General features: G+C 43.9%; 2 protein-coding genes across 3 annotated transcripts; one reads left to right on the top strand and one right to left on the bottom strand.

The window, feature by feature from the left end:
* Positions 1-3001: 3001 nt before the first annotated feature.
* On the top strand, positions 3002-11252 carry ilf2 (interleukin enhancer binding factor 2). Its single transcript, XM_086171349.1, has 15 exons — positions 3002-3094; positions 3565-3624; positions 4302-4344; positions 4566-4670; positions 4772-4849; positions 5459-5561; positions 5734-5799; positions 6044-6160; positions 6247-6325; positions 6474-6561; positions 6648-6709; positions 6850-6964; positions 7090-7180; positions 7254-7417; positions 7496-11252. The coding sequence occupies exons 1-14, from the start codon at positions 3090-3092 to the stop codon at positions 7403-7405; spliced, it is 1164 nt and encodes a 387-aa protein (XP_086027475.1). The 5' UTR covers positions 3002-3089; the 3' UTR covers positions 7406-7417; positions 7496-11252.
* pex11b (peroxisomal biogenesis factor 11 beta) lies at positions 7626-11965 on the bottom strand. 2 transcript variants are annotated; one of them, XM_086171351.1, is made up of 5 exons: positions 11641-11965; positions 10736-10851; positions 10466-10667; positions 9125-9547; positions 7626-9011 (listed from the first exon to the last, which is right to left on the bottom strand). In XM_086171351.1, exons 1-4 carry the CDS (start codon positions 11694-11696, stop codon positions 9157-9159), a joined length of 765 nt encoding a protein of 254 aa, XP_086027477.1. In that variant the 5' UTR covers positions 11697-11965; the 3' UTR covers positions 7626-9011; positions 9125-9156. The 2 variants fall into 2 exon arrangements, with proteins under 2 accessions (XP_086027477.1, XP_086027476.1); XM_086171350.1 differs by having other exon boundaries at positions 7626-9547.
* Between the last annotated feature and the right edge of the window lie 877 nt (positions 11966-12842).

Here is a 12842-nt window from a genome sequence, read left to right as displayed (position 1 = left end):
TGTAGATGCTGGTGGTCGTGTCGTTGTCATGGTTGTAGTCGGTGTAGATGTTGTAGGTGTAGCAATTGGTTCATGTGTTTTCCCAATTTTTGTCGTAGACGTTGAAGACGGTGTAAATGTTCCAGGGGCAGCAGTCGCTTCAGGTGTTTTTTCAATTGTTATAGATGTTGGAGGGGCTGTAGTTGTTTGAGGTGTAGTTATTAGAGTTGTCCAGATGGTAGATGTTGTAGGTGTAGCAATCGTTTCGGGTGTTTTTGCAATTGTTGTAGATGTTGGTGGTGTCGTTGTCATGGTTGTAGTCAGTGTAGATGTTGCAGGGGTAACAGTCGTTTCAGGTGTTTTTGCAATTGTTGTCGTAAATGTTGAAGATGGCGTAGATGTTGCAGGTGGAGCAGTTGTTTCAGGTGTTTTTGCAATTGTTGTAGATGTTGGTGGTGTCGTTGTCATGGTTGTAGTCGGTGTAGATGTTGCAGGGGTAACAGTCGTTTCAGGGGTTTTGGCAACAGTTTTCGTCAGTATTGGAGATGCTGTATTTACCTCGGGAGTAGTCGGCGCTGTAGTTGTCGGCGCTGTAGATGTTGGAGGGGGTGTAGTTGTTTGAGGTGTAGTCATTAGAGTTGTTTCAGGAGTTTTTGCAATCGTTGTAGATGTTGGTGGTGTCGTTGTCATGGTTGTAGTAGGTGTAGATGCTGCAGGGGTAGCAGTCTTTTCGGGTGTTTTTGCAATTGTTTTTGTAGATGTTGGTGGTGGTGTCGTTGTCATGGTTGTAGTCGGTGTGGATGTTGGAGGTACAGCAGTTGCTTTAGGTGTTTTTCGGGTTGTCGTCACGGCAGTTGGACCCATCTTAGGTGTTGTGGATGTGGGGTTTGTGAGTTTTGGGGTGGGTGGAATTGCTGTCGTGGTAGCAATAGTAGTTGTAACCTTGGGAGGCTCAGACACTATCACATTGGAACCTGGAAAAAAGAATCAATAATATACTCTGATCAGTCCTGGCTGCGGAAGTACAGCGGAGACCAAAAGGTCAAAAATAAAAAACATCACATGAAAATATCCAAACGGCTATGTAAAACACAAGGTCCTACTTGTGGTGAAATCCTCATCAATCTGAAGGGGATTGTCTTCAACAAGCTTCAAATTGTCATGAAAGTATATATTCACGATAAACGTGTCGATATCATAGGAAGAGAAGAGGATTGTTGACCTTGCGATCACCGATCCCGGGCTGTGAAAGAAAGAATAAAGATGTTGCAAGTGAATGACAAGGGGAATTAACACATGTGATTTATTCTTCTGATTATTTTGATCTCATAATGAATAAAACCGGCTAATGTTATGGAGCAACATTAACACCTTACCGGAAGCTTATTTCTGAGACGCCTGCGTAGATGGAGGCTGTTGGACAAACTGAATGGTCGGAGCAGCCGTAAATCCCCTCCAGCTGCAAATGAGAAAGCATGTACTTACCACTGGGCGAAGGAATCGCTTTATTTTTAAAAAATGAATGGCTCATTTTCATTTTGCTACCTGATACAAGTATAACAATCATGCGAAAATCATCAATGTAGAAAAACTCCAGAAACCCAAAGCTTCCTCGGTTCACCTAAGTTGAAAACTACACGTTCAAAAGGAAGGTTTAAATGTTCTGACTTACCAGATGCTTGATGTCCTCAGACAAGGTCTGAAACTCCTTGGATGCAGGGTCGTACAGCGCCTCGCTGAAGACTTTGTTGGTGATTCTTATTGGGAGGACGTAGGACCGAACAGGAGGACCAGGCTGCTTCCTGAAGACGTATGCAGGCCCGGGAGAAGCCCGCGCTGAGAGAAGTCCTGCACGTTTCGATGTAATCATAACATTTTAAATCGCTCGCATCTGCGTCGAACAAATTTGACATGACATGCAAGGCTGCAGGCTGAGGGGGAAACAATAAATATTTAGAGCGTCAAGGTTATTTAAAGTCGCTGTCTTAATGCCTTAAAGAATTTCAATTATCAAAGAAATTCCACTATCAGTTCATATTGAAGATCTGAATCCTGAGCTCCTGAGCGGACAGGAGTGCCAAGATGAAGTCAAAGAAGGATTTAAAATATCAGGCCTTTAATGGGCTACCTCTTAGAAAATGTGGAGAAAAAAAAATAAATAAAAAATTGTAAATCATATTCCACTGTGTGCTCAGATTTTTCATCAAGGTTTTGGATGGAATTGTTCACTAAGCATGCCGAACGGACGCTTTTAGCTGTAGAATCATCCAGATGTTAAAATTTTGCCCCATTTCAATATTTCCACCTGCAACTGAGACACGGATGTTTCCCACCTGAAAAGCCCAGGACGATGAAACACATCCATCTCGGTTGGCTCATGATGGAAAAGGTCGTTCCGGCGAAGCTCCAACGTCTGGGATGTTCCTGAAGACTTGAATGGATCATCTTAAAATGTGGAGGGTTTTATTCATGCGGATGAAAGATGGGGAGGGGAAAGAGGCTGGACTAGAAATTAACCATATCTTTTTTTTTATATTACTAAATCTGTGATTCATGCATAATGAGATTCTGCCTTTTGTAGTACTGCCGTGTTTACTTTGGCAAGACTAGGGATTAATTTAATTTGCCTAGATATTACGTGATACGTGAGTACGTGTATTAAGACACCTTGAGTCACCTTTACTGTTATTTACATAAAAAGGAAGCATTCAAAATTCTCTATTGCATTGTCAGACTGATATATTATATTTCATAATGTTACTAACGCACACACAAACAGGTTAAATTTTGTTTTCTAAGTCATGTGAAATCGCTTCGAATCAATTCCGCTGGCAAAACAGCATGAAGTGAAGTAAAAGCATGCAAGAGAATATTTTTACATTTTTGCAAGAATTTTCTGAAAGAGTTCTAGACCTTTTTAATGGTGTTTCTTTGTGATCCATCAAAATAAGTAGTTCCACTCCCGTACGCTAGGGGGCGATAGTGAGTCTCTACGTCGCTTATCAAAAATCAGTAAAAGACCAAGAAGAAGAAGTCAGAGCTGGTCTAGTGAGACAGTGGACACAGTTCTCCTTTATTTTCGAGAACAAATCATCAAAACGTCGTACGCAATGAGGTAAATATTTGTATTGTAGTTTGTCAGTCACATTCAAATATTTATGTAAGTATTAGCATTCAAGCCAAATGTGGTGGTCGTTGCCAGTTCAGCTCGAAGTGCCTCACAAACAGATGGATGGTTGAAGCTAGCTGTGGCCATTGTGTAATTTTCCATTGAGGTTGATGGCTAATTCGTGTTTTGTTCAAAATCTGTTTTTTGAAACCCCCTAACTTAATCATGACGAATATTACACTTTCCAACAAGTCATAGTATTGTTTAAGAACAAACTGCCGGGTTTGTGTTTGCTGGAGTTTCCACGCTAAGCAGTTAGCTGCAAGGTTAGCAGGATGAATGGATGAGTGTTGATGCGTTCGAGGGCGTCGGAAATCCGAACTCTGCTAAGGTGTGGAATGATAACATTATTGTTTCTGAACGGCGGTTGTATTTGGGATGTCTGACATGTTTCCCGTGTGTGTGCATCCATCCAGAGGGGACCGCGGCAGGGGTCGTGGAGGCCGCTTCGGGTCCCGCGGAGGATTAGTGCAGGGGTGAGTTGATCCACCTCCACCTGCTGCATCAACCCCACCCTGAACGCACCATCAGGACCTTTGGGTTATGACCCACTTATCAAATATCCACGAATATCATGTATTCACTACTTAAGTTGATATTTAAAAGTGTTTCATGCTTATATACTAAATTTAGCAGCTCTAGATTCCATTTGAACTATATTCATGCATGAATACGCAGGGCAGTGTACATTTTTTCAGATGAACAAACCAAAATCACAAGCTGACTTAAGAGAGGATTGGTGAGAACGTTTCCAGAAATTAATATAAAATGTTTTATCGAATAGATTGAGAATACATGGACTAAGGTGGTAATTATCAACAACAAACTTAACTTTTGTATCTGCACCATTTTAAAAGCATTATTATTACTTCTTATTCATTTTGCGAGATATTTAAAAAAAGTCAAAGTGTATTCTTTGTGCAAGCTCATTTTTATCTCATTACAGATACACTAAAGATATTCCCTCAATTTGTTTTCTGGGAGTTTCTGTTGCTTCATATCAATGACATTATACTGAATAGTAATCAGATCAATTCATTTGATTCATTTCCTGACGAAATACTACTGAGGGGATCAAATCTCAGAAACCAGACCTCATCTTATTCCTCTCCAAATAAACAACATCATTTTTTTCTTGTCCATTTTGTTTTAGATACCGTCCCTTTGTTCCACACATTCCTTTTGACTTTTATGTGGTGAGTAAGTTGACTTTTTCTGAATCTGACACTTCAAATCCCCCTGTGAGATTGTGTTTTGTATATTCCCTTCACAATTTGTTTCCCAAAATATGAGATTTTTCAGCACTAGAACGTCTGAGACCATGATAGCTTTTTTTTTTCTTTTAATTTGCATCAGCAAGTTACGTTATTCCAGCAGTGCTTCTTCCTGAGACCTCACGCTGTTGTCGTTCCCTCAGTGTGAGATGGCGTTCCCCAGGGTGAAACCTGCTCCGGACGAGACGGCGTTCAGTGAATGTCTGCTGAAGAGGAACCAGGACTTGAGCCCCACGCCGGCAGAGCAGGTCCGAACACACACACACACACACACACACACAAACACCTCTTCTTTGGCTCATCATCATGTGTTTTAAGCCTCTGTTTATGTTCCCTCTTCGGTACTCAGTCGTCCATCCTGTCGCTCGTCACCAAGATCAATAATGTAATCGACAACCTTATCGTCGCCCCCGGCAACTTTGAAGTGGTGAGTTTTCGACATATTGGAGCAGTGGGTCGATCGAGCCAGTGGTGTCGACTCAAAATAACAGTGAATGTGTTAAAATAAAATGAAAAAAACGCAGACATTTTAAGAAAGTGTCACTTGGCTGCAAAGATTGTGAAAATGGGAAATACGGAATTTTCCATAAGATTAAATGATGGAACGATTACTTTTGAAATAATTTAAAAACAAATGTAGTTCTCTTGTATCTTTGATTCTTCTGTTTTGTTTCCCTTTTAGTGTTTTGTTTGAGATGATGATAAACCTGAATAATAAAATCCAAAGTATCCTTAACAAAAGAATTACTGAATCTGCAATATTTAAAGAATAAAATCAATTGAATAAAGAATTGAAACAAAACATCAAAAACATGGAAAAAAAAATCCACCAACATAAATATAATTGTTTTTTATTTGGACCATATCTCTGCAGCTTTTTCCTCTGACATTTAAATTTCCCCCCAAAAATATTCTTCAGCTGTTTAGAAATATTTGATGGTTGATAATCAGTCAATATCTGGTTCTGTTAGGAATGCAAGTTCACTAATGATACCTGTGTGTGTGTGTGTGTGTGTGTGTGTGTGTGTCTTCCCAGCAAATCGAGGAGGTTCGTCAAGTAGGCTCCTACAAGAAGGGCACCATGACGACGGGACACAACGTGGCCGACCTGGTGGTCATCCTGAAGATCCTTCCCACATGTGAGTGTTAAGTGACGGTCTACTGATGGCATTCAGGGCTGGAAGTGATTGTATCACACACACACACACACACACACACACACATCTGCCGCATATGTTCACATGGATTGCGTTTAATTTTCATGACTCTTGTTTTTAACCGTTGAACCTTCCCCTGCCCTTGGTTTCTCAGTGGAGGCTGTCGCTGCTCTCGGCAACAAAGTGGTGGAGACTCTTCGCACACAGGATCCCACTGAAGGTAATGCGCTGGCCCGTTGACACCAACACACACACACACACACACACACACATACACACGCCGCTGGGGAAACACTTGGCTGTACCTACAACCAACCATAAAGAGTAAATGACACTGAGATGATGCACCAAATCTTTGTGAGTTTGCCTCCATTTCAGCAAACCGGAGGGAAATTTTTGTGTGAAATTGTGTGTGTGTGTGCGTGTGTGTTTGCGCGTTTAACAGTGTGTGTTTTCCATGTCAGTCCTGTCCATGTTGACCAACGAGACGGGCTTCGAGATCAGCTCGGCTGACGCCACCGTCAAGATCCTCATCACCACCGTCCCCCCGAACCTGCGCAAGCTGGACCCGGAGCTGCACCGTAAGAGATACACGCGTACACACACACACACACACACACACACACAGCTCACTCTTTGTGACCGCTGTCACGGTGTGCGTTTTCAGTGGACATAAAGGTTCTGCAGAGCGCTCTGGCCGCCATCCGCCACGCCCGCTGGTTCGAGGAGAACGCTTCTCAATCCACGTGAGGGATTTTTCCTACCTCGCCTTTCTTCTTCTTTCTTCTGTCGTCTTTCAACTCGATCCTGACGTACCGTGGCTTTCCTTGGCATTCACCCTCACCAATATCCATCCCCGGGATTTATTTGTCTTTTTTTTTTCGTTTTCCCCAGAGTCAAAGTTCTGATCCGCCTGCTGAAGGACTTGAGGCTGCGCTTCCCCGGTTTTGAGCCTCTCACTCCGTGGATCCTGGACTTGCTTGTAAGATAACACATACTTCTCTACCAGACGTTAAATGGATGTAGTGTGTACTTTTTATCATAGTGTGTGTGTGTGTTGTGTTGCAGGGTCACTCTGCAGTGATGAACAACCCATCCAGGCAGCCTCTGTCCCTCAACGTGGCCTACAGGTGAGTTCTTCACGGCTGCAGGTCCAGGCACATTTTAAAAGATGATGTCGAGCCCGTCCTGGTAGTTTTTTAAGTGCTTCCGTAAGAATCCTTTTGTTTCAAGTTTCCCGTTTCTATCCCATGTCCACCGCGGCGTGAAGGCGCTGCCTGCAGATGTTGGCCGCCGGCCTCTTCCTGCCCGGCTCAGTGGGCATCACGGACCCCTGCGAGAGCGGAAACTTCCGGGTCCACACGGTCATGACCCTGGAGCAGCAGGTACGCCGCTGCAGGGCGTTCCTGGAGACGAGCCGTTTCTGTCTGGAGAAAAATCTGCTCTTGGGAGTGTTGATTAATGAAGCGCGCGCGTGTGTGTGTGTGTGTGTGTGCGTTCACGCCTGCAGGATATGGTGTGTTTTACAGCCCAGACTCTGGTGAGGGTTCTTTCGCACGGAGGCTACAGGAAGATCCTCGGCCTGGAAGGAGACGCAAGCTGTGAGTCTGATTGTCCGATATCGTGCACGTCATCCGCGCCGTCTTTTATCAAACCCTCGGCCTCCCGTGTCAGATCTGGCCACGGAAATGTCCACATGGGACGGCGTGATTGTCACTCCTTCGGAGAAGGCGTACGAGAAACCCCCGGAGAGGAAAGAGGAGGAGGACGAGGCCTTGGACGAGGGAGGAGACGGAGAGGACGAGAGCATGGAGACCCAGGAGTGACCGGGAGTTCAGGTGAGAAGCGTCGGCTCGCCGCCGACCGACCGCCGACCTGGAACGCCGTTGTAGACGGTCATTGTGATGTTTCCACAGTCGACGATAATCTTATTGAGGACGTCCTGCCTGCTGAGCAGCCGTGTGCTTTGGATGTCACCCGGACAGAAACACCAGCAGCGTAAATGTTCCCATGACGACGGCTGAACGTCAGACAGGGGCCCTCGTCTTTTTTTTTTTTTTTTTAAATGTTTTTACTTTGACACCGTATATTAAACCTTTTTTTTATTGTTAATTTTTCAGTGTTTATGTCAGTGCAGTGAAGCCGTCTGCACAAATAAGGATTCGGGATTCATTAAACGATAGAAATCTTGTGTTAAATAGGTCCAGGTGACGTTCTGCCTGCTCCTGATACCCTTCATCAGAACAACCCAATTTCCATAACTTGAGTTTTCCTCATGACTGGAGCAAATTATCACAGATGAAAAGCATCAAAACATGTTCTACTATCTTTCTTTTAAAAAAACATGCAGGTGTTTTTTTTTTTAATTAATTGAACTTTTATTTTTAAATTGAAACTGCGCAAATTATTTGTGCTTTTTTTCCAAGAAAACCATTCAATAATTAAATGTTTCTGGTTGATGCCTATAATTTTAAGTCGTTTTTATGGGAGTCTTCCAGTTATTTTGTAGTGTTAGGAATCCAATGTGACCACTAGTTAGCAGTGTTGTCACTCTAATGAACTCAGCTAAAACGTCTTATTCATTTTATTTAATAATCGTTTTTTCTTTTTAAAAAAGAAAACAGCTAGGACATCTACATTCTGATCATTAAGGTTTTCACCTCCCATTTCCCTCAAAAGCACAGAAACCAGTGTGAACTTCAGAGATGGTGCGGGTCAGTCGGTCCTCACTGACTGAGATTATAAGTTTACTTCATTTTCTTCCCCCATGAACGACTTAAATTAGCCTTTCAGAAGCATGATTGTCTCAGAAATGTATCAGGTAAAAGGAACCGTCATTGAAATCATTAATTACTTCTTGGAAATCTACTGCACCCTCTTGCATTCTGGTGTTAAAATTCAACACTGGAATCAAAGTTTTCATTTTTTGAATAAGAAATTGATCGACGGTGCGTCATTTCATTTAACAACCAGCCGGACAAGTGAAATAGTTTACATCAAACGGAAGAAGAGGGTGTCTTTTAAAAGCCAGTGATAAATTTTTAACCGAGTCACGCTGATTGTTAGTGAACACAACATGAAATCCTTCCCTTCACCATCAGTCGCCCGGATTCTCTCCTCACACCCTCCACTAAAACAAATATCTCTTCTCTGGACATTCGTGCAGCGACCTGCATTTGGAAAATCTCTACGTTGAACTCTTACACTGGCCAGGTGTCTAGTTTTCAGCTGCAGCTTAGGAAGAACGCGAAAAGAGAGCTCTAACGGACCCTCTGGGTTTGAGGAACATCTTTTGTCTCTCTCGCCTTTCCCGCGGCAGCTCTTTATTATCCTTTGGAGGATCCTGTACCAAACACGAGTCTCAGGTGGCTTGTGGTTCTGAGCCGGATGGTTCCCTGCAGCGACGCTTCCATCCGGGACCCATTAGACCCTCTGCCGATTCAAAGCATTTAGTTCAAACATGCAGTTTAGTTAACAGATGCAAGACGTTCAGAGTTAAACGAACCCCTCACACTGTCCACGCATGTGCCCCTTGTATGACCTACAATTGACCTTGAGAGGCGTCGCCCTCGGGGGCTCAGGGCTTGAGTTTGAGCCAGGGGTGGACCATGGTGAAGATGGACAGGACAGAGGAGGCCAGGCCGCAGGCCCCCACGAAGCCCTTCCCCGTGGGGTAGAGCCCCAGCCGGTCGAGGGGGATGAAGATGTCGCAGCCGTTCTTCAGCAGGTCCAGCAGCAGGGGCGGGTTGCTGTACAGCACCGTCCCCAGCAGGCGGAGGCGTCTGCGCAGCCACGCCGCCACGACGGCGGCCGAAGACGGGGAGGACTGTTCGTTGGTAAGTAGCATCTCGTCGGGGTAACGGGACAGTGGCGATTTGGCCGCTCTCTGACGCGCTTCGGTCTCCATGAGGAGGTGCAGCTCGTACACGTCCCGGGTCAGGTTGAGGATCAGGGCAAAGAGGTAATACCTGCACAGTTGGAACAGTTTAGGACAAGAACAGGCAGGTGAGAAACATAATGACGCCAGGATCTGAAGGTCAAACGTCAAGAGGTGTATTATTTTGTGTGTATGTATTATTTTCAACCCGGGTCTTCTTGCTCACAGCTGATTCCTGCCTGTTTAACAGACTTCCTGATTACCTGCAGGGTTTTTCCTACTTAGATATTCAAGGATGTCTTAATCTGCCAAGACCGCTGCTTCTCCATTATTTTCAGTTACAGCCCCGAGAAAGAAGAAAACGTTTCATACCCCCCCCCACACACACACTCTGCCGCAACTATAAATAGCATCATTTGTGTCTAAAATTGTTACATGGACACCTCTGCACAACATTGTATCCTTATTTACATTTAAAGAAAAGAAAGAAGAAATACAGATAAACTTGCAACAAAGAATAACTTAATTACCATTTATTAACATAACAGTGCTCGTTGGTTTACTGAAGCAGCTTTCGCAAAGCGCGACGACTGTTGGCAATATTTGGCACGTTTTCACTGAAAAAACTCAAGTGGCTTATTAGCGTAATTGGGGTGCAATGTCTTTAAGTGATGCCTTCATTTATTTGGCTTCATGTCGTCCACTGACAAAATTTTAGACCCAGTAAACACATCGGTCTTTCCCCGTCTCCCACCGTCATCACTGTGAAGCCAACCGCTACGTACTATTTTGTTTGTCAGCATAAGCGTAAAAAGCGTGCAGAATATGCAATATCACCACTGTTTGAGAAGGAATGACCAAGACCGAGCTGATCTGGAAAATCATGGTTCAGAGAGAGTCAGGCTGAAGCCAAGCTGCGCTGTAAGATGTGTCAAATGTACAGAAAGATAGTTCACAATGATCAAAGTGCGATTGAATGTTCGAGTATAAAAGAGAAAAGCTCCCGAACCTGAAAGACTTTTGACTCCACTTGTGTTGGTCCAGTTCGGAGATGACCCCCGTCTTCCCGGCCCAGAGGACGTTGTCACAGGCGAAGTACATGGCCCTGTTGAGGTGGCTGATGGTGATGCAGAGCCTCAATACGCCGTCAGACAGGTGGATGGCCCTCTTTGCCGCCTCCAGCGCCTCCACCGAGTTTCCCAGACGCAGCACTGCATAAACAGGTCAGATCAGTATGTCTTTTTGTGGGCAAACAACTTAAACTGGCTTGTTCACTTACGCTTCCTGGTCAGGCTCATGTGCGCCTCAAGCTGACTGATGGTTTTGAGAAGTTCAGCTGATGCCCCACCTTTATGCAGAGTGTATCCCAGCAGAGTGCAGGCATACTGAGCCGCCCTGAGACGGGAAACACACACACACACACACACACACACAAACACACAAGGTGACAGATGTTCATGTTCACTTACAGACTACAGATATACAAGTGCCTTGCCTCGCAACAATTGTTTTTAAATATCAGCAGATGCCTTCTGTGCATGACATAAATCTGTAGCATGTTGGGAGAATTTGCTCACACTCAGATTGTTTTCAATGCAACTTTCAAGTAGTAAAAAGGAAAGCGGTGTTTTAGAGTATTTTCTTTAGACAACATCTAAAACTCATTGTTACATTCAGCGGGATCCTGTGTGTCACAATGAAAATGATTTCAACATTTACAACATTTTCAACAATTTAGGTTTTTACTTGAGGAGGAAACTTAAACTTGTATTAAACCAGTTTAACGACAAAAAAAATCCATGTACTATCTTTTGAGGATCCTTTTAGGGGCTGGAACTGGCAACTAGACTGAGCTATATTCAGCTGTCCATGTCTGCGATGACAGGTTCAAAGTTCAGGAAAACACATGGACAAGTTAGCACACGGAGAGTTAAAGTTTATCCGAATTTAAACTCCTAAGACTGGGGAGTGCGTCAGTTTCCATTCTGCAAAGCCAAATCTTGCAGGGATTAACGGGTAAACACTTCTTGTGAGTCGCCTTGGATAAAGGCGTCTTCCAAATGACCGTAATGTAATATAATGTAAACAGAACAACGGTCTGATCTGCGACGTGTTCTGTGTTGCAAATCTGTGTAAAACCGACTGATTTATCTCTGCAATCGTTAGTAAAAAGGATGAATTTACCGGATGATTTTCTCCTTGGCTTGGCTCTGAGAGTTGAACCGAACCCATGAATCCATGTTGACTTGTTGTTCCCTAATTTGTCAACCGCTAGCTAGCAAGCTAGCAGGCTAACAGGTTAGCTGAAAGCTGCCAACGGCTTTCCGCGGTTCGCTAGCGCTGCTAGCTAGCAGCGACGTCCGGTTGACGGGAAGCAGACGTGTCGCGTTTTTAAACCAAATACCTCGAGGAGAGATTTTTTCTTTTCGGCACAGAGCAAATATTTCATGTCTTGACAGTATCACTCCACTCAGTGTAACTTTTCCGGATCCGTGTAACTTCTTCTCTGTATTTTGTCACGGCGATGTAACTTTGAGGCGCATTACCGCCACCTAGTGGCCTGGAGCTAAACCCCAGCCAGCATCTACTGTTAATACAAACATGTCACCTCAAACACACATACACACGTAAATAATTACATTTATTGGTGTATTTTATAATCTTCTATACCACAGTTCTTCTTCTCCTTTCGGCTTTTTCCTTCAGGGGTCTCCATAGTGAATCAATCTCTTCTGTCTATTTATCCTCCTTTCTCACACCAACTAACTTCATATCCTCTCTCACTATATCCATAAATCTCCACTTTGGTCTTCCTCTAGACCTCCAATTCCTCCCATTCACACACATATACATTGTTTGCTGCAACAAACTTTCATTCCTCTTCTTTCCAGCGCACACCTCCTCCTCTCTAGATGTTCCTCAACCTGTTCCCTGCTCTGACTACAGATCACAATGTCATTTGCAAACATCATGGTCCATGGGGATTCCTGTCTAACCTCATCTGTCAGCCTGTCCATCACCACTGCAAACAAGAAGGAGCTCAGAGCTGGTTTCTGAAGTCCCACACCCACCTTGAAACCCTCCGTTACCACCTTGAAACCCTCTGTTACTTACATTACACCTGACCACTGTCTTACAGCGAGCATACATGTCCTGCACCAGTCTAACATACTCCTCTGCCACTCCAGACTTCCTCATGATTCACAGATTCTTAAAAAGTCCTTTCAAACTTTTTGCGTATGAATTGAGCCCGTGTACCCAATTTAATGCGTTCTTAGTCAACAGCTTTCTTAGAACCAGGAAACACAAACAGAAAAAAAAATGCTCCAGCCATTGTTTGAGGAGTATCAGCAGACCCCTGACTGAACTTTCTACATTTCTGACCT

This window comes from Fistularia commersonii, chromosome 24 (genome assembly GCF_037954325.1).
Source record: "Fistularia commersonii isolate RoL2024-O1a breed Wild chromosome 24, RoL_Fcom_v1.0, whole genome shotgun sequence".
In the NCBI taxonomy this organism is placed as follows: Eukaryota; Metazoa; Chordata; class Actinopteri; order Syngnathiformes; family Fistulariidae; genus Fistularia; species Fistularia commersonii.
Note: the sequence above shows the minus strand (reverse complement) of the source record. Positions and strands in the feature narration are given on the sequence as shown.